This window comes from Lithobates pipiens, unplaced genomic scaffold (assembly GCF_037356315.1).
Source record: "Lithobates pipiens isolate NorthernLeopardFrog02 unplaced genomic scaffold, aLitPip1_a1.2 Scaffold_23, whole genome shotgun sequence".
In the NCBI taxonomy this organism is placed as follows: domain Eukaryota; kingdom Metazoa; phylum Chordata; class Amphibia; order Anura; family Ranidae; genus Lithobates; species Lithobates pipiens.
In genome coordinates this window covers 58,069,531-58,093,935 of record NW_027507785.1, presented here as the reverse complement: position 1 = coordinate 58,093,935, position 24,405 = coordinate 58,069,531, and the positions used below count along the sequence as shown (strand labels likewise).

At 44.0% G+C, this 24,405-nt stretch overlaps 1 protein-coding gene and 1 long non-coding RNA gene across 3 annotated transcripts in view; one reads left to right on the top strand and one right to left on the bottom strand.

Moving 5' to 3' along the window:
• The window catches only part of CELSR3 (cadherin EGF LAG seven-pass G-type receptor 3), a 256,060-nt gene that overhangs the window by 72,600 nt on the left and 159,055 nt on the right, over positions 1 to 24,405 (bottom strand). The window contains exons 4-10 of the mRNA XM_077451691.1: positions 19,714 to 19,829; positions 15,521 to 15,609; positions 13,371 to 13,528; positions 10,153 to 10,316; positions 9,632 to 9,757; positions 4,003 to 4,172; positions 1,673 to 1,858 (exon numbers count right to left, since the gene is read on the bottom strand). Coding sequence (XP_077307817.1) covers positions 1,673 to 1,858; positions 4,003 to 4,172; positions 9,632 to 9,757; positions 10,153 to 10,316; positions 13,371 to 13,528; positions 15,521 to 15,609; positions 19,714 to 19,829 — 1,009 coding nt within the window. The remainder of the gene's footprint in view (positions 1 to 1,672; positions 1,859 to 4,002; positions 4,173 to 9,631; positions 9,758 to 10,152; positions 10,317 to 13,370; positions 13,529 to 15,520; positions 15,610 to 19,713; positions 19,830 to 24,405) is intronic.
• Positions 7,215 to 24,405, top strand: part of LOC143927559 (uncharacterized) — a 30,046-nt gene continuing 12,855 nt past the window's right edge. Inside the window, exons 1-3 of one of the 2 annotated variants that reach the window (XR_013262284.1) lie at positions 7,215 to 7,291; positions 10,410 to 10,523; positions 15,152 to 15,255. This is a non-coding gene — a long non-coding RNA (uncharacterized LOC143927559). Of the gene's footprint in view, positions 7,292 to 10,409; positions 10,524 to 15,151; positions 15,256 to 24,405 lie in introns of those variants that run through there. The other variant, XR_013262285.1, reaches the window with a different exon arrangement.

The following is a 24,405-nucleotide window of genomic DNA, read 5'->3' as shown; positions in this document are numbered from 1 at the left end:
AGTTGGTTTTGCACAGAGTGGCCGCGATCCTCCTCCCCTGGGGTCCCCCTGGCTCCTCCTCCTCTCGAGTGCCCCATAGAGAGCCGCTCTCCCTCAGAGCACTCGTGCGTGCGCGCTCCCGTGTCCTGCTGCTGCGTCTATTGGCACAGGCAGCAGGACTCTGCCCCACCCTCCCCCACTGCCGCATCGTTGGATTTGATTGACAACAGCGGGAGCCAATGGCTGCACTGCTATCAATCTATCCAATCAGACCCGAGACATTGGCTGGAGCTGGTGCGCTCGCCCCAGTCGCTGGAAAGATCAGGTTCAGGTAAGTAAAAGTGGGGATCTGGGAGGTATCTGCATCACAGGAGGTTTTCACCTTAATGCATAGAATGCATTAAGGTGAAAAACCTTGAGAAGCTTTAAATTCCCTTTCAGTCAAAAATTTTTACTAAATAGTGCATCATAACCTTAGGTATTATTTCTAATGTTATTTGATTCAATTTTCAAATGAACAGACTAAAAGTAGAAGAAAAGCCTAACTATATATATTCTTAAGCTCTTCATGCCGAGCGCACGCAAATATGCAGCCTCTCGACGGACAGGCCTTGGTGCAGAGCGGCTGCATATTTGTGTGCAATAGTCCCAATAGAGCTGAGGCTCTCGATCGCTGCTTGTAATTGGGAGCTTTCCAAACAAAAAATAACCATAGGCCCCCTCTTGCCTCCTGGCAATCTAAACTCCTTAAAGGGCAGGCAATCGCTGGCTCTAAGGGGTTAAAAATGTCCCCCCCCCCCTTCCTACCTAACCTGTATATATAAAAAAAAATCTGCATACTTACCTGTTTTTAATTCGTTCTTATCCAGGCATGTGATCCCGGGCTAGGTAGGAAGGGGGGTGAGGGGGGGGGCATTTGAATCATATACAGTGGAACCTTGGATTACAAGCATGATCCGTTCCAGGAGAATCCTTGTAATCCAAAGCACTCGCATATCAAAGCGAGTTTCCCCATAGAAGTCAATGGAAATTAAGATAACTTGTTCTGCATTGACTTCTATTACAAGCAACATTGCATGTGGCCAGAGGTGGGGAGGGGGGGCGCCGGAGAGCCTCAAAAATACTCGAAGACAGCTCGGCTGAACTCGGAAAGCCTCGGAAACACTCTGGAACACTCGGGAACTGAGTGCCACGATGCCCCTGCACCTTTGGCCAAATGCGGTACTGCACACCCCATTAGCTTGAATTCTGCTCGTTTTGCGAGACAACACTCGCAAACCGAGTCAGAATTAAAAAAAAAAGTTGCTTGCCTTTCAAAACGCTCATAAACCAAGGTTCCACTGTAACTCACTTTTATTACATTGCAGTAGCATACGTGTTGAGTCCTGACTTTCTCTGACAACCCATTTAAAGGATATGTAAAGGGTCCAAGCAGGATTTGGCCCCGCCTCCCACATCATTGGATTTGATTGACAGCAGCGGGAGCCAATGGCTGCGCTGCTATCAATCTATCCAATCAGGACCCGAGCCACCGGCTGGAGCTGCTGTGCTCCTCCCCGTCGATGGAAAGACCGGGTTCATACAAGTTAAAAGGGGGCTCTGCTGCATCACAGGATGCATTAAGGTGAGTACAACCCCTTTAAAGCATTAAGAATCTGAGGTCTCTCACTTTCCTACATAGATTATATGTTACCTGATAGAAGCCATAATCCAAGATGATGGTGACGACGTAACGTGTGTCACGCCCACTGCGGACGTCCCGAAGCTCCATCTGGAGGTCATGCCACCGCCCGTCATTTACCTGCAGCTGATCCAGAAGAAGGGTGGAGGTTTTGCTGGAGCCACGGCTGACAGAGAAGGAGACTAGGCCAGAGACCAGCTATAGGTACAGGAAATGCAGAGAAATTCAAGCAAAAATCTAGGAAAGGACATTAATATTTTAAAAAGAAAAACATGGAATTGGCTTTTTAACACAGAAGGAATATACATGTCCTCGCAAAGCCACCAATTAGGAGCTTATTCCTTTGTCAGCCCCCTTCTGTTAGTGAGGCCCTTCTTCTAAAACCACATCTTGCTTCTCCTCATCAGAGTTCCTCTTTAATTCCAAGCCTGAAATATTGTTTAAAGGCTGAACTCTGGGATATGCAAATATTGTCTACAGATATTCATTGAGTGTTCTTCCATGAATCTTGGTGAGCTTTGTGTATTTCTTCCACATCTGTGCAGTAATCCAGTGTGAAACTTTCCCAATGTGCAGGAGCTTCCTGTAATAAAGACCGCTAGCAATAATCGCATGTAAAATCCAACAGGCTGGTTGTACCCAAGTTGATCAATTGATCAGCTTAAGTACATTCAGCCTGCCCATACATGGTTGGAATCTCGACCAAGTCAGCAAAAATCTGCCAATATTCGAACCGTCTATGGCCGGCTTTAATATGTGGCCAGCTTCCGGTGTCACTGGAACAATGGACTCTAATGGAAAATTTCCCATCTAAGCCCTTGTACACACGCTCGGACATTCCGACAACCAAATCCGTCGGATTTCGTCTGACGGATTTTGTCTGAAACTGTTGCATACACACAGTCGGACAAAGTTGTCAGAAAATCCGATCGTACTTAACGTGATGACGTTATTTCGTTAGGACGGGACTACGTTCAGGCTAGTAGCCAATAGCTTTAGTCTAGGAATTTGATCTGAGCATGCGTGGCACTTTTTCTGATCAGAATTCTCTACACATGATCAGACAAAGTCTGATCGGATCATGTTGTCGGAAAATTTTATAGCCCAGCTTAAAAACTTGGTCCGTCGGATACTCCGACGGAAACAGTCCGATGGAGCCCACACACTGTCGGATTATCCGACAACATGGTCCTATCGGACATTGTCCATGGGAATGTCCGACTGTGTGTACAAGGGCTAATTCTGTTCTAGTGACAACTTAAAATTCAGGATTTCCAAACAATTTTCACTAGACCAGGTGCCCCTATTGGTAGATTTCCCCTCACCCCTGTTCTGGTAACAACTATATCATTTTGGATTTCCCATCACTGTCTGCCCCGGTGACAATATTGCTGGGAGAAATAGAGTGCAATTACCCAGAGAGGAGACAAAGACAGAGGTTCAGAGTTTTTAATCCTTCTAATCGCTGTTCACCAATCATCTCACCACTGGTTTCTTGAACATGGCAATGAGGTCACTGTACTCCAATGGCCTCCACACTCACCACATCTGATCCAATAGAGCACCTTTGCGATGTGGTGGAATATGAGATTCCCATCATGGATGTGCAGCCGACAAATCTGCAGCAACTGTGTGATGTTATCATGTCACTATGGACCAAAATCTCTGAGGAACTTTTCCAACACTTTGATGAGGACGGCACAGTGGTGTAGTGGGTAGCACTCTCACCTAGCACTAAGAAGGGTCGCTTGTTCGAATCCCAACCACGACACTACCTGCCTGGAGTTTGCATGTTCTCCCTGTGCCTGTGTGGGTTTCCTCCGGGTACTCCGGTTTCCTCCCACACTCCAAAGACATGCAGGTAGGTTAATTGGCTTCTGTCCAAAATTGGCCCTAGTATATGAATGGGGACCTTGGATTGTAGGGCTCCTTGAGGGTAGGGACCAACGTGAGTGTACAATGTACAGGGATAGGGACAATTGTGGACACTCACTCAGGATGAACTAGATGGACTGGTGTCTTTATTCAACCTTACTAACTATGTAACTATGAATCTATGACACGAGGAATGAAGGCAAAAGAGGGTCCAACCCAGTACTAGCGAGGTGTACCTAATAAAGTGGTCGGTGAGTGTATATATGATGAACAAGAGGTTAACTGTTGTACTGTTTTTCCCCCTCCTTTCCTTTTCATACTGGACATTGTATGTTGTGCTGTTTTTACCAGTTTATGATTCTTGACGACCATTTTCTATCCCCAATAAAAAAAAATGTTTGTTGATAAAAGATATCATAAGTCACATCTATAGGACGTATGTATGTGATAGGAGAGTGTACACTTGCCTGGCACATGATGGTGGTATACTGTCCCGCATGTGCTTGCAGCAACACCCCGTCTGAGTTTCGAGTCCTGAACGCCAGCCCCAGGAACCAAGGAATGGAAATCTTCACCTCATTCTTAAAGTCCCAGGATAAGACTCCACTACTGTTAAAATGAAAGGGGTGGTGCATTGCTGAAGAATAGAAAAAAAAAAAAAATTAACATAAAATGAATGAATATATGTCAACTGTTATACTCTGTTCAACCAGTTTTGCAATCAGATAACAAACAAGTCAGATAAGTTCTGGATTTCCTGAATCAATTAGCAATTAAAGCCTCGTACACACGATGGGATTGTTGACCAACAAAACTGGTGGACTTTTGTCCGAAGAACGTTGGCCCAAACTTGTCTTGCATACAAAACGGCAAGGAATTGTCGGCCAACAAATACGAACGTAGTGACGTACTACGTGGTTTTTCAGCCATTTAGTGCCACCCTTTGGGCTCCTTCTGCTAATTTCGTGTTAGTAGAAGTTTGGCGAGTGTCGATTCGCGTTTTCATTTCGCGCTTTTCGTTTCGTGTTTTTCAGTTAGTTTCTGAACGGCCGTTCATCAACCAGATATGTTGTGGAATCGGAGGAGATAACGTGTTATTTATTATTGGCCTTGGCGTTATTGCTTTGACATTATTTTTTTGGGTGAATAATGATTTGATTTGGTATATTTTCGGATGCATAGAATGTACTTTTTGGTTAAGTTCTATTGGCAGATAGCATGTCTAATTTTATTTGTTTTCTTTTTTTTTAATGCATAATAAAAATATTGTGGAGAATAATACTTGGCTATGAGTTTTACTTCAAATGACAGTTTGGGAGTAGGCAGTTACATTTAAAAAAATACAATGTAAAATTAACAAGGGACACCAACATAGTTGTATCTTTGATCTTATAAACTACGGCATAAAGGTGTTGTGGTAATTTGCCCAAATAAAAAAAAAAAAAGTATAATAATATTATTCTTGATATCACTAGAAAAAAAAGCCTTTGAAAATTCATTAGCAATAACTCCATCAGTATCACCAGCAAAGCAGCTTCATTATTATCCCATTACAGAAGAAGAGAATAGTGCGCTGCATTTAGAGATTTCATAATTTGCCGCGTCACGAATGTTAATTCTCCATTACGAACGCGAGTTTACAAGACCGACCGCTTCTGCTTCTGAGCATGCGTGTTTGTACTTTGGACTTTTGTCTGACGGACTTGTGTACACACGGTCCGAAAATCCGACAACAGACATTTGTCCGCGGAAATTTTTTAAAACCTGCTAGTCAACATTTGTCCATGGAAAATCTGACAATTGTCCGATGGAGCGTTACAAACGGTCGGTTTTTCCGCCAACAGCCTGTCATCACACAATTCCCGTCGGAAAATCCGATCGTGTGTCCGAGGCTTAAGAGTTTAGGCCTGCCTATGACTGGACAACAAAGGAGCAGTAAAGCACAGATGGGGTTATCTATGCCCCTGTCATTCCCAATCAGGGGTTTGCTGGACAGATAATTACAGGAAGATAATATCAGGACAGTTTCAGGTATGCCACACTGCCACCCTCGCAGGTTCTCTTTCTATCTAAGCTCTCAAAAGACCTAAAGAAGCATTCAACCCTCGGTGTCTTTTTGGTTTAACACAATGAGCTCAATAAAATAAACAATAAAATAAACATTCCTCAGAAAACTATTTGTTAAACTTCTTACCCAGCACTTGCAGTTTACAACTTTCAATGCTGCTGGCTCCTGCTCTCTCAGCACTGCTTCCCTAAACTTCTGGTCTTCACAGGAAAGCAATGTTAACTTAATTGGGGAGGGGGGGGGGGAATGAGGAGCAGGGGAGTGCCTTGCCATCCTATGCTAGAGGGGTGTGTGTTTCTATTGATGCCCATAGCGTAGGAAGACACAACTCTAGTCCCTGTATACATGGGTGACTCCATAGGATGCTGCAGGAGAAAGGAACCACCCTAAAACAGGAAATCTGGGACAATGGTCGTGGCACCAATTTAGACTGGAACATAGGCAAGGATTAAAAGATAAAGAAGCTGCATACTGAACAAGTGATTAAATCAGCTTCTGAAAATACTTAAAAAAACTGAGGGTGTAAAATTACTTTAAAGCAGGGCTCCACCCAAAAGGGGAAGCGCCGCTTATTTGTCCACCCTCCCCTCCTCCACTGACACATTTGGCACCTTTCGGGGGTGGGGTGCAAGGGGTACCTGATTTTGACAGGTACCCGCTCCCACTTCTGGCTGACTTCCCGTGGCGATTTGATCCGGAAGTTCGCCGCTCCTTCTCCTTCCCCCCACTGCCAGGCCATTCACACAGCGCAGCGCACGTCACGCATGCGTAGTAGGGAACCGGCTGTTGAGCCGGAAGGCTCCACTGATGGTTTCCCTTACCCGAAATGGCGGCGGCAGCACCTGAGAGCCGATTGAAAAATGGATTCGTGGGGCAGGTCCTACTGTTAAAAGTCAGCAGCTACAGTATTTGTAGCTGCTGACTTTTACTTTTTTTTTTTCTGGAGTAGCCTGGAGCTCTGCTTTAAAGAGGAAGTAAACCCTGATGGGTTTACTTCCTCTTTCATTCCCTGCAAAGGCAAAGCATAATTGACTACTATGAATCGCATACTACCCCATTATGTGTCACTTACCTGACACAGGAGCCAGCGAAGTCGCCGCTGTCCCCTGTAGTCCGCCGCATCCATCTTGCTGGTGGCGTCTCGCAGCTCCGCCGCTGTCATTCGGCGAAGCCGCGATGACGTCACTCCCGCGCATGCGCACGGGAGTCGACGCGCGCGGCCGCTCCATTCTTGGAAATGCCGCGCTCAGTGCGCCTGCGTGCCGCTGTCTACGGCGCATGCGCCGTAGACAGCGGTGCCCGTTTTCGGGCAAATATCTCCTAAACCATATAGGTTTAGGAGATATTGCTTGGACCTACAGGTAAGCCTTAATCTAGGCTTACCTGTAGGTCAAAGTGGTTTGTAAGGGTTTACAACCACTTTAAGCCAGTGTGACGTTAACATGCAGTTTCTCTTTCTATCCTCTAGAGGGCAGCAGTTTCATTTTGTACAAGGCAGTACAAGCCATGCTTAGCTATGCCAGATTGAAGAATAATGAGGTTTTAATTATTAATTAACGAATAGTTAACGAATATAACTGACACATTCAGTCTTTGGTTTACAATTGCAGTAACAAGGTTATATATATTTTTTTATTTCAAGGGGTGGAAAATGAGCAAACTGCTCAGGAATCGGTCTAATTTAGCAGGTAGGTACTTTCATTGGGTAGGTACATTCCTAAACAAGATGGAAACCTCAAAAACCTGGCACCAGCTGTAATTTTTAGCAGCACCGGAAAACTAGCCTGGAGCACTGTGTATAGGCCCAAATGTGTACCGTGCTTCAATTCCACCCATAATATCCCCCAAGGGGGGGCGCTAACCACTACACACCAGTAATCTGTATATTATTGTTCTCAGACACAATACACCATGCTGTGGGGATGTTAATCAGCATTGCAGGTGAGAACTAGGAATGCACAGCTGTGCACACTCTAGTATTGAGAACACACTGTCAATGACAGCTGCAGGTGTAAAACTAACATTCGGGAACCAATCAGCGTCGTCCTTAACCAATTGAAGGTCTTACCCCCTTCATGACCAGGGCATGTTTCGCTTTTTCGGCACTGTGCTACTTTAACTGGCAATTGCACAGTCATGCAACGCTGTATCCAAATTACATTTACATATTTTTCTTTTCACACATAGAGCTTTCTTTTGGTGGTTTTTAATTATCCTTGGGGTTTTTTTTAAACAGAAACCTCATATGGTGTAGGTAGCGCCGAGGCCTCAAAGCAGTCGCACCAAACGGTCAGAGCATACCATTTTTCTTGATTTTAGAGAAAAAAGCCAAGGTTTTCTATGATTTATTATATACAGTATCTCAAAAAATTAGTACACCCCTCACACTTTTGTAAATATTTTATTCTATCTTTTCATCTGACAACACTGAAGAAATGCCACTTTGTTACAATGTAAAGTAGTGAGTGTACAGCTTGTATAACAGTGTAAATTTGCTGTCCCCTCAAAATAACTCAACACACAGCCATTCAGGTCTAAACCGCTGAAAAAAAAAAAGTGAAAATGTATAAATTGGGCCCAATTAGCCATTTTCCCACCCCAGTGTCTTGTGACTCGTTAGTGTTACAAGTTCTCAGGTGTGAATGGGGAGCAGGTGTGGTAAATTTGGTGTTATCGCTCTCACTCTCTCATACTGGTCACTGGAAGTTCAATATGGCACCTAATGGCAAAGAACTCTCTGAGGATCTGAGAAAAATTATTGTTGCTCTACATCAGGGATATGCATTAGTGGACCTCCAGCTGTTGCCTCTGCTTCTGGGTGTCATGCTTGTGGCTGTCAGAGTCTTGCTATGCCTCATGGAACTTGTAGTTCTGCAACAGCTGGAGGTCCACTAATTGCATATCCCTGCTCTACATAAAGATGGCCTAGGCTATAAGAAGATTGCCAAGACCCTGAAAATGAGGTGCAAAACGGTGGCCAAGACCAAACAGCAGGTTTAAAGGGACAGGATCCCCTCAGAACAGGCCCCGCGATGGTCGACCAAAGAAGTTAAATGCACGTGTACATGTACGTGATCCAGTGCAACAGAGTTGCCCTGCCGCAGTAAAACTGCAGTTGGTGGTCCAGAAGTGGTTAATCATGGGATTACTGTGACAGCCAATCACAGTGATCACATTCAGGCCTGCAGGTGACACGGTGCCTCTCTCTTTCTTCCTCTCTCTCAGTGCACCTGCTTTGTACACAGAAAGAAGTAAAATGATAGAAAGGATTACGGTGTCTAAAAAAATAATAAAAACTTTGAAAAATATGACAGCCTGGACTACTATTTTTGTATTATTGTTATAAATATGTGTTTTCTCAATTAAAATCTTTATTGGGGGAAAAAAAAAATAACTTAAAAAAATAACACTATCATAAATGATAGTTTATGATAGTGATCAAAGATAGTGATAGACTTGATCAAAAAATAGAGATCATTTATGATAGTGTTATTTTTTTAAGTTATTTTTTTTTCCCCCCAATAAATTTTCCCCAAAAAAATATTTATTTTTTCCCCCAATAAAGATTTTAATTGAGAAAACACATATTTATAACAATAATACAAAAATAGTAGTCCAGGCTGTCATATTTTCAAGTTAATTAATGTATATTGAAGCTACTAAAAATTGGCCTAACATCTAGGCTTCAATTAGCTCATGAAGGGGTTCAATGTAAAAAAAAACATGTGAACAGCATGCAAATGTGGCAGATGACAGCAAATATTGGCCCTGAGTTAGCTTTAAGGGAATGTATGCGAACGTGTCTGGCTCTAAAGCATATCATTTGGCCAGAAAAAGACTGTAGCTAATCCTCATGGTATCTGCACACAGTGCGCATTGAAATCTCCTCTCTCTAATGCTAGTATAAGAAGCACTACTAGGTCCTCTTGTTTTTATTACATGTATGACAGGTCCTCTTTATCTGAACCTGCTTGACACTCTTAAAGAAAGAGCTCTGCTAATATGAGGTCACACTCCCATGTACTCACCGATCTTGCAGTCCTTGCCTCCAAACCCCAAGGGACAATCACAGGTAAAGGTCCCCCAAATCAGTGAACAGGTCCCCCCATTCTTACAAGGGTTAGAGTCACAATATGATTGTTTGGCGTTACATCCTGATAGAGAGGGGACAAAAAGAACAGCATAACTTGAATGGTGCTCTATACATTTGCTTGCTGGTAATATGGCAAGATGACAAAGATACATGATGGAGATACATGGAGCCGTTAAAGTGGCTTTTACTTGTTCTGGATAGTGTGGGTTGGGGTAGTGTTGGGTATTTGCTGCTATCTGTGGCTCTGTTAGAAAGATTCACCTTCATTTCCTGTCTTTGTGACAACAGTTGATCAGACAGGAAGTGAGGAGAAAATCTGCAACAGGGACAAAGACAGAAATTGCCCTCTGGGCCAAAACATGTAAAAATTGAATAGGGCTACAATTCTGTAAACGCCATTTTTCTTCAGGTTCCATTTATGAAGTGCAAACGATCAAATCCCAGCAACTGTCCTACCTGCATTAGTTCCATTGTTTGCGATGTAGGAAGCCAGGTCAATCTTCCTGCTGTCAATATACAAATCTTTCATGCAACCGATGAACTCCCTGTGTGTGACAGGGAAGTTCTCAGGAAGATTGGGGACTCCGCCGAGCAGCAGAGGGCCGGTCAGGTCCAGAGATCTGAAAAAGAAATAGAAAAAATGTCACACAACTTGGTTCTTCTGTGTAAAATTGTGATGTGAAATATAAAGTGAAATTTTCATTTTGTAATAGACAATAAAAAATGGGGTCCCCCATCCCCAAGGATTTCATCCCACAGACAATGGAGCCACCCCTCCAAAGATTTCATCCCATCTTGCCAACATGTTTCCACAGCACTTCATCAAGGTATGTAGGTTCTAATCGGCACGTGTGTGCTGAGAAGTTGATGTTAAGGTAGATGGAGGTAAGGGGAAAAAAGTAATAAGTTTCAAGTTTTTCTCTTGTTCCCTTTGTTTTTTTCATCTACAAAATTTATTTCCATATTTCCCTCTTTCCCTTCTCTATTGGTTCCTGAGTCTTTATCTCCTCCCTTTATCTATCTTCCCCTTTTCTTCCATCCTTCCTATCTTCCTCTTTCCTTCTGTGACTCTCTTTATCTCCTACGCTCTTGAACCCTCTCCCCCCCCCCCCCCCCCCACACCTTTGTTCTTCAATCCTCTCTTTTCACTCCCCCTCCCTCTCTCTTTACTCCTCTCTCCCTCTAACTTCATCCATCACTCCTTTCACTTCCCTCTCCGTCTATCACTCTCCTTTTCCCTCTCCCTCTCTCCGTCTATCACTCTCTCTACTTCCCTCTCCTTCTAACTCCCACCACTTCCCTCTCCCTCTCTTTCCATTCTTAGCTATCTTCTTCCCTTTCCCCATCTCTCCCGCTATCTCCATCCATCATTTTCTCTCCTTATCTTTTCCTTCCTCTACCTTTTTCTCCCTTTATCTCTGTCCATCACTTTCTTTGCTTTCCTCTCTCAAAATCCACCAATATCTCCTTCTCTCTCCCTATCTGTTCCTCTATCTCCACCCATCACTCGTTAACCTGCCTTCTCCCTCTATCCATCACTCTTTCTTCTTCCCTCTCTCTGTCCATCACTCTCGCTCTTTCCTTCTCCCTTTATCTATTACTCTTGCTTCTTCCCATTCCCTCTATCACTTTCTCCACTTCCCTTTACCCCTTTTTGCATCCATCACTCTCTTCTTCCCTCTACCTCTCTCTCTTTCCCTCCCCTCCATCTATCGCTACTGCTCCCTCCCTTGCCTTCTATCACTATCTCTCTTTCCCTGCCCCTCTAACTCTATTCCTCACTCTCTCCACTTCCCTTTACGTCTCTTTCCATCCATTTCTCTCTCTCTCTCTTTGCCTCTTTCTCCATCTATCACTCTTGCTCCTTCCCTTTCCCTCTATAACTCTCTCTCCTTCCCTTTCCCTCTATCACTCTCTCTCCTTCCCTCTCCCTATCCTTATCTTTCCATAGTCTTCGTCCATCACTTTCTCTCCTTCCCCTTTCCTCCCGCTGCCTTTCTCTCCGTTTTCTCTTTCCATCACTTTCTCTCCTTCCCTCTCTCAAAATCTATCACTCTCTCCCTATCTATATCCACCACTCTCTCACCTTCCTTCTCCCAATGTCCATCACTCTCTTCTTCCCTTTCCCTCTACCTATCACTCTCTCTCTCCTTCTCTTTCCCCCTAAACTGCATCCATCACTCGCTCCACTTCCATCTACCTCTCTTTCCATCCATCACTCTCTCATCTCTCTCTCTTTCCCTCCATCACTCTCGCTCCATCCCCTTCGTGCTATCATCTTATTCTTTCCCTCTTACTCCATCCATCACTCTCTCTTCTTTCCTCTCTCTTTCCGTCTATCACTCTCTACTTCCCACGCCCTATCTCCGTCTATCACTTTCTCTCCTTCCCTCTCTCAAAATCTATCACAGTCTCCTTGTCTCTCCCTATCTGTCCCTCTATCACCATCCATCAGTCTCTCACTCTCTTTCCCTCTTCCTCCATCTATCACTCTCACTCCTTCCCTTTCCCTCTATCACTCTCTCTCCTTCCTTCTCCCTATCCTTATCTTTCCTTTGTCTTCATCCATCACTTTCTCTCCTTCCCTTTTCCTCCCTCTGCCTTTCTCTCCGCTTTCTCTTTCCATCACTTTCACTCCTCCCCACTCTCAAAATCTATCACTCTCTCCCTATCTATGTCCATCACTCTCTCACCTTCCTTCTCCCACTATCCATCACTCTCTTCTTCCATCTCTCTGTCCATCACTCTCGCTCTTTCCTTCTACCTTCATTTATCAGTACTGCTCCTTCCCTTTCCCTCTACCTATCACTCTCTCTCTTCTTCTCTCTCCCCCTAAACTCCATCCATCACTCACTCCACTTCCATCTACCTCTCTTTCCATCCATCACTCTCTCATCTCTCTCCCTCTCTCTTTCCATCACTCTCTCTCTTTCCCTCCATCTATCACTCTCGCTCCATCCCCTTCGTTCTATCATCACATTCTTTCCCTCTCCCTCTAACTCCATCCATCACTCTCTCTTCTTCCCTCTCTATCTTTCCGTCTATCACGCTCTACTTCCCACACCCTATCTCTATCACTTTCTCTCCTTCCCTCTCTCAAAATCTATCACAATCTCCTTCTCTCTCCCTATCTGTCCCTCTATCACTATCCATCACTCTCTGACATTCCTTCTCTCTCTGTCCATCACTCTCCCTCTAAGTCCATCGATCACTCTTTCCATTTCCCTCTCCCTCCCTTTCCATCCATCACTTTCTTTTCTTCCCTCTTCCTCTCTCCATCCCTCTGCCCTCTCCCTCTATCTTCATCTATTACTTTCTTTCCTTCCTTCTCCCTATAATTCCCTCTGTCTATCACTTTCTCCTCTTTCTGTCTTTCTCCTCACCTGTCCCTCTATCTCCATTTATTACTCTCTCACTTTCTCCTCCCCTCTCCTTTCCCTTTCTATCTATCTCTCTTTTAACCTTTCCTTCCCCTCTCTCTCATCCCTCATTTTTGCTCTCTCATCTTCACCCATCCCGCGTCTCATGAGCTCCTCAGGATAACAGATCTATGTGTCCTACGTAGCTCTCCGACAGCCTATCCTAAGTATAAGACTGCAATGCTGTAGTCACTTGACCGTTCTGCTATTCTAAACTATTTTCTGATGCAAAGAGAGCATGGAAAGGCTACTCACTTTTTGGAGCTGGACTGCACCCCTTCAGCTGCGCATGTATAATTCCCAATCTCATTGCTGAACCTCAGAGCCACTGAAACGTCGCAGTCATCAACGGCCAACACAGCCACCTTCTCTTTCGATGGCCCCTGTGCCACCCCTGAGGATCCAGTTTTTGGCTAGGAAGGAAAAGAAAAATATTAACCAGAAATATGCCATGAAAGTGGAACCCATGCCAAAACTTTGTTCCTGGGAAAGTAGAAGAAGAATCACTATTATGCCCCGTACACACAAGCGGATTTTCTGCTCAAGCTTGCCTTGCATACACGCAGTCACGCAATAGTTCTCTGAACTTTCGACAGTCAAGAACACAGTGATGTACAACACTACAACGAGCAAAGAAAATGAAGTTCAATGCTTCCAAGCATGTGTCGAATTGTTTCCGAGCATGCGTAGGAATTTTGCACGTCCAACCGAAAAATAGAGAACCTGCTCTCAATCTTTTGCTGGCTGAAATTCTGTCAGCAAAAGCCCGATGGAGCATACACACGGTCGGAATTTCCGACCAAAAGCTCACATCGGACTTTTGCTGGCAGAATTTCTGATTGTGTGTACGGGGCATTAGACTTTTTTTTTGCGGATTGTTGGAACAATTTACCCTCTACAGGGGTGTCAAACTGGTGGCCTTCCAGCTGTTGCAGAACTACAAGTCCCATCATGCCTCTGCTTGTGGGAGACATGCTTGTCTCTGTCAGCCTTGCCATTCCTCGTGGGACTTGTAGTTCCGCAACAGCTGGAGGGCTGCCAGTTAGTCTAGCAGTTAGCATCTGAGAAAATTCAAAATTTGATAGTTGGAACAGACATTGAGGGAAAATATCCTAAAGCAAGGCACCTGTTTCATAAAGTAAAAAAAAAAAAAAAATTCAGCTGATGATTTATTGCAATCCTGGCTTCACTCTGACGTCTAGATCAGTGTTTCTCAACTCCAGTCCTCAAGGGGCCCCAATGGGTGATGTTTTCAGGATTTCCCTCAAATGAAACCTCTGTTGTAATAATGGAAAGCCTGAAAACAAGACCTGTTGGGGCGCCTTGAGGACTGGAGTTAATGCAAATTAGCAGTTTATAATGGAAGGCTGCTATGTGTTCTTTGATCTCTGTAAATTCCTGCTAAAAGGGACAAATATATATATACTTATTTATATATATATATATATATATATATATATATATATATATATATATTGGAATCAGTGGCTGCACAGACAAAGCAGTTGTATCCATGCAGCCACTGCATCCTAAAAGACATGAATGGGACTGGCTGCACAAAATACCAGTGCATCCAGTTCGAGCAAAGTTATTATTAAGTTAAGTATATTAAGTTATTTTTTACCCTCAGATCCATCTTGTGCTTGCTCCTGATGAGTGGCCGTTTAGCCACGAAACACGTTAAGCTGCCATTATTTATGTTATATTACTTGAATATCAAGTTTATCTCTAATACCCCCTTTTAAGGATCAATAAGGTCATAGGTTCTGCAAGTATTATCTATTATTATTGTTTTACTCAACCATTTTTGGTGTACTCTGGAAGGATATTACCTGTTATATTTTGTGATACTGTCTTGAATATTTTATGCACTGTATTATTATTGTACTATTGTATCTTAATTACATGTTTACATGTGTTTATCCGGTTGTAACCCCTGGTTAATAAATATCCAAGCAGGTTCACTAATATCATTCTTTTGCATTCTCGTGCTTCATAAAAAGTTCCACCCTGTGTTCTCTCTTTTTTGATGCCAGTTCGAGCAAAGACGGCCCCTCTCATGGGTGTACAGAGAGGTACGCCCGAGTGGATGAGGCCTTATGGCACTCTACTTTTGAATAAAAGCCCAGATGGAGCCATCTAGAAGGTGGGTGAATAGAGAGCGAGGAGTCCCTGCAATGAGTAGTGTATGTAAGTGCCCGTTCACACTATGCGCTGCGGGAACTGCTTGCAATTTTGAACAGCAATCACACTGCACTCCTGTGTAAATCACATGTGATTCTTTAGCAGTGAGATCGGAGCCATTTTTCTGTATGGTTCAAATCGCACTGAATCCACACCAAAATTGTGCACGATCCTTTTTTTTTGGCCACACCTTTATTATTTATTATGCCTTTATGTCCTACCTTGTTGTAGTAGCGAAGCTGAACGGTGTGCCACTTGCCATCACTGACTCCCCCAGGGACATAAGGGGTCACCAGAGTGCTGGATTCACCTTGAAAACACAAATCAAACCTGTAAAATGCTCAGCCATGATTAACACCCCCCCCCCCCCCGCTGTACACATTACACCAAGACAGACGGAGAACTTGCTTAATTCTGTCCAGGTCGCTCATAAAATGAATACAGAGATGTCAGACTCATTGCCCTATCACCCGCATCCATAATAGGACAGATGTCTGCGCTAGCTGAGGTGGCTAAACCCATTTGCACAGCATCCATCAAGGCAGGAATGAGTTGCAATTAATAGAAAAGGACCATTTCTATCTTGTAGTCTCCGGTAGTTTCCACTAATGATGCACTCAGCAATGCCTATGCACAGCCACGCAGTCCTGCGGCTGATACAATCGCAATTTAGTGGTGGGGGGGGGGGGAAGCTAAACCCGCTCCAGCGATGGCTGTTCTGTCACAGCGAGGACGGATGTTACAAGATTTACAACCTCAGTTACTGCCTCTAAAAGAAACATCAATCTCCAGCATGGGGAGCCTAACGTACGAGGCATGCAAAGAGGACCTGTGGAATGGGCCATTATGTGCCTTTTATTGACGTGTTTATGAAAGGTTTCTGAGTCAAGGCCTCAGAGTGGGTGGATGCGGCAGATGGGAAACTGAGGGCTTTCTAAAGGGAGTTCAATATTTTTAAGTCAAATTGGTAACGTGAAATATTAATGCAGCCGCGTGGGTTGAAAAACTTGTAATACTGTGTCATTTAGCAAAAGCTGTATATATCTTAACGGGATGTGGCTGCCAATTGGTAATAATACTGAAAATGCAAACTATCTATTCAGTAGGGACCGGTGACATCATTGACAATGCAACATTTGCAGACTGGTGATGACACTGACAATGCAGCCTATCCATTCACTAGAGACATCATTGGGAATGCAGCCCATCTATTTACTAGATACTGGTGACATCATTGAGAATGCAGCCTATTCATTTACTGGAGACTGGTGACATCACTGAAAATGCAGCCTATGCAGTCAGTACAGACTGGTGACATCACTGAAAATGCAGCCTATGCAGTCAGTACAGACTGGTGACATCACTGAGAATGCAGCATATCCATTTACAAGAGACTGGTGACATAATTTGGAATGCAGCCTATTCATTCACTGGAGACTGATGACATCATTGAGAAAGCAGCCTATCCATTCACTACAGTCTGGTGACATCGTTTGGAATGCAGCCTATTCATTCTCTAGAGATGCAGCCTATCCATTCACTGGAGACTGATGACATCATTGAGAATGCAGCCTATCCATTCACTGGAGAATACAGCCTCGTTCAATTAAAGACTGGTGATACGACTGAGATTGCAGCCTATCCTTTCACTAGCAAACTGCGACATCACAGGGAATGTAGAAGCATATCCATTCACTAGAGACCACTGACATCAAGAGCAATATAGCCTACCGATTGACTAAAGACCAATGACATTACTTGGAATGCAGCCTATCCATTTACTACAGACTGGAGACATAACATTGGGAATGCAGCCTACCCATTCACTACAGAGCGGAGACATAACATTGGGAATGCAGCCTATCCATTCACTACAAACTGGAGACATAACATTGGGAATGCAGCCTATCCATTCACTACAAACTGGAGACATAACATTGGGAATGCAGCCTATCTATTCACTACAAACTGGAGACATAACATTGGGAATGCAGCCTATCCATTCACTACAAACTGGAGACATAACATTGGGAATGCAGCCTATTCGTTCGCTAGAGACTGGTGACATCATTGAGAATGCAGCCAGCCCATTCCCTAGAGACTGGAGACATCGTTGGGAATGCAGCCTATACATACACGAGTGACCAGTCACATCACAGGGAATGTAGTCTATGAATTCACTACAGACTACTGACATAAATGAAAATGTAGCCTACCCATTGACTAAACACCAAAGACATTACTTGGAATGCAGCCTATCCATTAACCATGGAACTCGCTTGGAATGTGTCTATCCAATCACTAGAAACACCACTGAGAAGGAATCCCTATCCACTTACTAGGAAGCAGTGACATAATTGACAATGTAGTCTATCTATTCGCTAGAGATCTGCGACATCGCTAGGAGTGCAGACTATCCAATCACTATAAGCCAGTGACATTGCTGAGAATGTAGCATACCCATTTACTAAAGAAAGGTGACATCACTGGGAATGCAGCCTATCCAATCATTAGAGACTGGTGAAATCACTGGGAATGCAGCCAATCCAATCATTAGAGACCGGTGAAAACACTGGGAATGCAGGCTATCCAATCATTAGAGACCAGTGAAATCACTGGGAACGCAGCCTATCCAATCATTAGAGACTGGTGAAATCACTGGGAATGCAGTCTATCCATTGATTAGGGACCAGTGAAATCACTGAGAACATAACAGTGTTATCACAGCCAACAATTGTAAGAACCTAGACATACAGTGGTGTGAAAAAGTGTTTGCCCCCTTCCTCATTTCCTGTTCCTTTGCATGTTTGTCACACTTAAGCGTTTCGGAACATCAAACCAATTTAAACAATAGTCAAGGACAACACAAGTAAACACAAAATGCAATTTGTAAATGAAGGTGTTTATTATTAAAGGTGAAAAAAAATCCAAACCATCATGGCCCTGTGTGAAAAAGTGATTGCCCCCTAAACCTAATAACTGGTTGGGCCACCCTTAGCAGCAACAACTGCAACCAAGCGTTTGCGATAACGTGCAATGAGGCTTTTACAGCGTCCTGGAGGAATTTTTGCCCACTCATCTTTGCAGAATTGTCCTAATTCAGTTACATTAGAGGGTTTTCGAGCATGAACGGCCTTTTTAAGGTCATACCACAACATCTCAATAGGATTCAGGTCAGGACTTTGGCTAGGCCACTCCAAAGTCTTCATTTTGTTTTTCTTCAGCCATTCGGTGGTGGACTTGCGTTTTAGGATCATTGTCCTGCTGCAGAACCCAAGTTCGTTTCAGCTTGAGTACACAAACAGATGGTCGGACATTCTCCTTCAGGATCTCTTGGTAGACAGCAGAATTCATAGTTCCTTTTATCACGGCAAGTCTTCCAGGTCCTGAAGCAGCAAAACAGCCCCAGACCATCACACTACGACCACCATATTTTACTGTTGGTATAATGTTCTTTTTCTGAAATGCAGTGTTCCTTCTACGCCAGATATACTTGGACACACACCTTCCAAAGAGTTCCACTTTTGTCTCATCGGTCCACAGAATGTTGTCCCAAAAGTCTTGGGGATCATCAAGATGTGTTGTGGAGAAATTGAGACGAGCTTTGATGTTCTTTTTGCTCAGCAGTGGTTTTCTCCTTGGAACTCTGCCATGCAGGCCATTTTTGCCCAGTCTTTTCCTGATGGTGGAGGCATGAACGCTGACCTTAACTGAGGCAAGTGAGGCCTGCAGTTCCTTGGACGTTGTTGTGGGGTCTTTTGTGACCTCTTGGATGAGTCGTCGCTGCGCTCTTGGGGTAATTTTGGGCGGCCGGCCACTCCTGGGAAGGTTCACCACTGTTCCATGTCTTCGCCATTTGTGGATAATGGCTCTCACTGTGGTTCGCTGGATTCCCAAAGCTTTGGAAATGGCTTTATAACCCTTTCCAGACTGATAGATCTCAATTACTTTCTTTCTCAATTGTTCCTGAATTTCTTTGGGTCTCGGCATGATGTGTAGCTTTTAAGGATCTTCTGGTGGACCTTACTGTGTCAAGCAGCTCCTATTTAAGTGATGCCTTGATTGTGAACAGGTGTGGCAATAATCAGGCCTGGGTGTGGCTAGAGAAATTGAACTCAGGTGTGGACAACCACAGTTATAGTATGTTTTAACAAGGGGGGCAATCACTTTTTCACACAGGGCCATGATGGTTTGGATTTTTTTTCACCTTTAATAATAAACACCTTCATTTACAAATTGCATTTTGTGTTTACTTGTGTTGTCCTTGACTATTGTTTAAATTGGTTTGATGTTCCGAAACACTTAAGTGTGACAAACATGCAAAGGAACAGGAAATGAGGAAGGGGGCAAATACTTTTTCACACCACTGTACAAGTAGGTCCTGCAATCGCACGTATATGAACCATGCACCAACCTGTGGAATATTTCAGCTGCACTTGCCCGTCGTGGATCTCCACCGCAATGAAGTCATGCTTTTCATTCAGTCGCCCGTTGTAAAGCAGGAGGCCGCTCCTCTCTTTGGTGGCAAACCTACAGAGGAGATAGAAAACAAATGAGACAAAGACAGAAAAATCATAGTGCCACTCACCGGATTCCGTCACCAAGATTTTTCTGTACCAATTTCTGGGACTGGCAGGAAAAGTCAAGAAATTAGATTGGTTTGGACTTTCGGAAAGTTGGATGGTGCTTATGGCAGACAATGCAATGCTTGTGTTTTTTTTTTTGTTTTTTTTTGTGCAAAGAAAAACGACTGCATTATCCTGAATGGCTATTATTGGCAACACTGTGACTTTAAAGCAGTATTAAAACCAAAACTGTTATGTATTGCCAGTCATTAGATGTGGTGGCTGCATTCTTTTTCTTTTTTTTTAAGCCTTTTCCCCCTCTGTTTTCACCTGGTGATTTGGCAAGTAACATATCTCCTGTATTGGAATGCCCCCCCCCCCACTCTGGATGAAAGCGCACAGGGGTCACCGTTGGAAAGCCGCATTGCCAGTCTGGGGGAGGGGAGTGTTAGATGTACTAGCAGATTTAGATACACTAACAAACTGAAGCCAAACTCCAGCTCACACTGCAGTTACAGCAACATTTTTTTTTTCTTCTGGGATAAACATTTTACATATATAAATATAAGCTGATTATTATAAGCATGCCTGTCAGTGATAAATGGGGAATACTATAGAGCAGTGATTCTCAACCAGGGTTCCATAGAACCCTAGGGTTCCTCCAGAGGTTGTAGGGGTTCCTTCAGCATTGGGCAATTGCTGCCTCTCAGATAAGTTCCCACTCACACCATTGATCTTTTTAGCTATCTGTAAGGAGGTAATTCTTCCCAATGACCACAAGTGTAAGGACCATTCTTCTCGCTGACCATCACACTAATGTATCATGAGTTGTAGATTTCTAATTTTTAGAAGGGGTTCCCTGAGACCAGAAAACTATTTCAAGGGTTCCTCTGTGTTGAAAAGGTTGAGAAAGGCTGATATAGAGTGTCACTTGAGCGCTGGGGCTGCTGACATCACATCCAAGATGGCAGCACCCAGCTGCATTCTCATGGCTTCTCATGGCTTTTGGATATCTACACAATGAAGGCTTTTACAGGTAAATACCAGGCACATAATACATTAAACGCACAGATAATCGTTTGGCAAGAGGGCTGTTGAAATGGACAGTCTGGCAAAATATAAAGAAAAATATATGATGCAGTAATTTTTGCTTTCTTAGTCTATCTTGGTTTAGACGAATAAACTGAAAGTGAAGAGTTATCAAATAAGAACACAGTTATAAAAGATGGACAAAAACCTGAACCTTTTGGACCAAATACAGACGTAAGGGCTGGAGTTGGGTTTTTAGCTTGCCACAGAAGACAGATGGAAGTTGGATCTGGGACAATCAGTGACATCACTGAGATAGCAGCTTATCCAATCTTTAGAGATTGGTGAGATCACTGAAAATGTAGCCTATCCAGGGGACTAGTGACATCACTGAGAATGCAGCCTATCCATTCACTAAAGAATTGTGACATCACTGAGAATGCAGCCTATCCAAATCACTAGAGACTAGTGACATCACTGAGAATGCAGCCTATCCAATCACTAGAGACTAGTGACATCACTGAAAATGCAGCCTATCCAATCACTAGAGACTAGTGACATCACTGAGAAAGCAGCCTATCCAATCACTAGAGACTAGTGACATCACTGAGAATGCAGCCTATCCAATCACTAGAGACTAGTGACATCACTGAGAATGCAGCCTATCCAATCACTAGAGACTAGTGACATCACTGAGAATGCAGCCTATCCAATCACTGGAGACTAGTGACATCACTGAGAATGCAGCCTATCCAATCACTAGAGACTAGTGACATCACTGAGAATGCAGCCTATCCAATCACTAGAGACTAGTGACATCACTGAGAATGCAGCCTATCCAATCACTAGAGACTAGTGACATCACTGAGAATGCAGCCTATCCAATCACTAGAGACTAGTGAAATCACTGAGAATGCAGCCTATCTATTCACTAGAGACCAGTGACATCACTGAGAATGCAGCCTATCCATTCACTAGGGATGAGTGATACACTTAGAATATAACCTGTCAATTCACTAACAATCAGTAACATCACTGATAATGTGGCCTATCCAATTACTAGAGACCAGTGACATCACTTAGAATGAAGCCTATCCAATCACCAGAGAGCTGTGACATCACTGAACATGTAGTCTATCAATTCTCTAGATGACATCACTGAGAATGTAACCTATCCAATTATTAGAGATCAGTGACATCACTGAGAATGAAGCCTATCCAATCACCAGAGACCTGTGACATCACTGAAGACGCAGTCCATCAATTCACTAGATGACATCACTAAGAATGTAACCTATCCAATTATTAGAGATCAGTGACATCACTTAGAATTAAGCCTATCAATTCACTAGAGAGGATTGATATCCTTAGAACGTAGCCTATCAAATCATCAGAGACCATGACATCACTGAGAATTTTCGCCAATCAACTCACTAACAACCAGTAACATTACATATATTTTTTTTTTTTTGTATGTTTAATTGTTTGAAAAAGCTTAATATACAGTACATTATTCCATTTAAAAAATAATGCTGAGACAGGCTGACTCCCTAGAACAATCAGTCACTGGCCACAAATACGGCAATTGTGACTTTTTCTGGCCAAGATTGGCCATTTGATGAGACAAAACGGGTTATGTATATTGCGCCGGTATATATTACCATTATAAAATGCCTGTGGCAATGGAAAATGGAAAGGAAAATGCACAGTCAAGCACAAAAATTAAATTACAGTTTCAGTGAAAGAAAAAGTAAAAGAAAAATTCTTCAAGAATTAGTTCATTAACTGGTATTGTTATCTAATATTTATCCGTTTTAATTACATTGCTGTGGGCTATTGTTTGGTAACAATTTGATATACGTTAATTAGCCCACTACAAGCAACATTATATCATCTGGTGAGTACTGTAAACATTATACAGGGAAAATGATATAGAATTGAGAGAAAATGCTGTGCTTCCCTTGTAAAACTCCCCTAAGTACCGTCTGCACCCAATCTGATCACATAGCGTATTTCCAGAGAAATTTCAGAAGAACAACCCTTAATGAAATGGGGGTCATACAGGTGGGAAAATGTAAAAGCTTAGAGGCTAGGTGGTAGCTCACCCTCTCTTTGTTATGTCATAGGTGTCATAGCATGGCTCCTGATGACTCCTAAAAAAATTGAAGTATGCCCGTGTTGTTCCTTCCATTGGATGTTCCACTGCAGCATTCACCCCTTGGAGCTCCACCAACATCTCATGAATTTTACAGAGCATTAAGGACCCCACCTCTGCCTCCACATGACGGCACTGGAGCCTCGTGATGTGGCTGTTCAGGCACCCAGCACTGCGTTATGGGAGGAACACCAATCATATGTTATCCCATACCTGAAGGTACCAGGTAGTTTACAAGGCTTCTGCTGCAAACAGGACAGTGGGAAGCTGGGGCAGCGAGGAATGTTTCACTGCAGCCTTCAACCTCTGGAGCTCCATCAAAATCTCTTGAATTTTACAGTTTTAATGACCCTCCCTCCACCTCAATGTGACAGTACTGGAGCCTCATGTTTGGTTGTTTTGGCACCCAGAACAACATCATGGGAGGAACATGAGTCCATGAGTCACATGTTATGCCAAAATTGGAGGTGCCAGGTCGTTTACAAGGCTCCTGCAGGCAAACAGGGAATTGGGAAAGTGCCGTGAAGGTATCCGCAGTACAGGGGACAGCTAACCTGTATCATGTATGGTAAAGTGACAGGTTCTCTTGAAATCTTAAGCCGCGTACACACGGGCGGATTGTATGGCCTACTTAGTCCGCCGAAACACATTTCAGCGGACAGTCCGCTCGTGTGTGGGCTTCAGCTGACTTTTTCAGCGTGCAGTCTGGCGGACTAAGTATTTCGGAATTTCCGTAATACTGTCCGTCGGACTCGCATTTCGGCGGACAATCCGCCCGTGTGTGTGCCAGTCCGCCGTACTTTTGAAATGAGCGGACTTTTCCCGCCCGGAGAAAAGTCCCCTCATTTCGAGCGGGTATCCAGGTAGGCGGGGCCCGCGAAGGAGACGTCACTGGCCCCGCCGCCTGGTATGGACTTAAAGGGGACCCCCAACGGCGAAAAAAATCGGCGTGGGGGTCCCCCCCCAAGTCCACAACAGACCCTTGTCCGAGCACGCTACCCGGCCGGCCAGGAAAGGGGGGCGAGCGAGCGCCCCCCCTCCTGAGCCGTACCAGGCCGCGTGCCCTCAACATGGGGGGGTGCCTTGGGGAAGGGGGGGCCGCGCGGCCCCCCCCACCCCAAAGCACCTTGTCCCCATGTTGATGAGGACAAGGGCCTCTTCCCGACAACCCTGGCCGTTGGTTGTCGGGGTCTGCGGGCGGGGGGCTTATCGGAATCCGGGAGCCCCCTTTAATAAGGGGGCCCCCGGATACCGGCCCCCCACCCTATGTGAATGAGTAACAATGTACCCCTACCCATTCACCTGTAAAATAAAAGTACAAAAAAAAACACAACACACGAGATAAAATACTTTATTG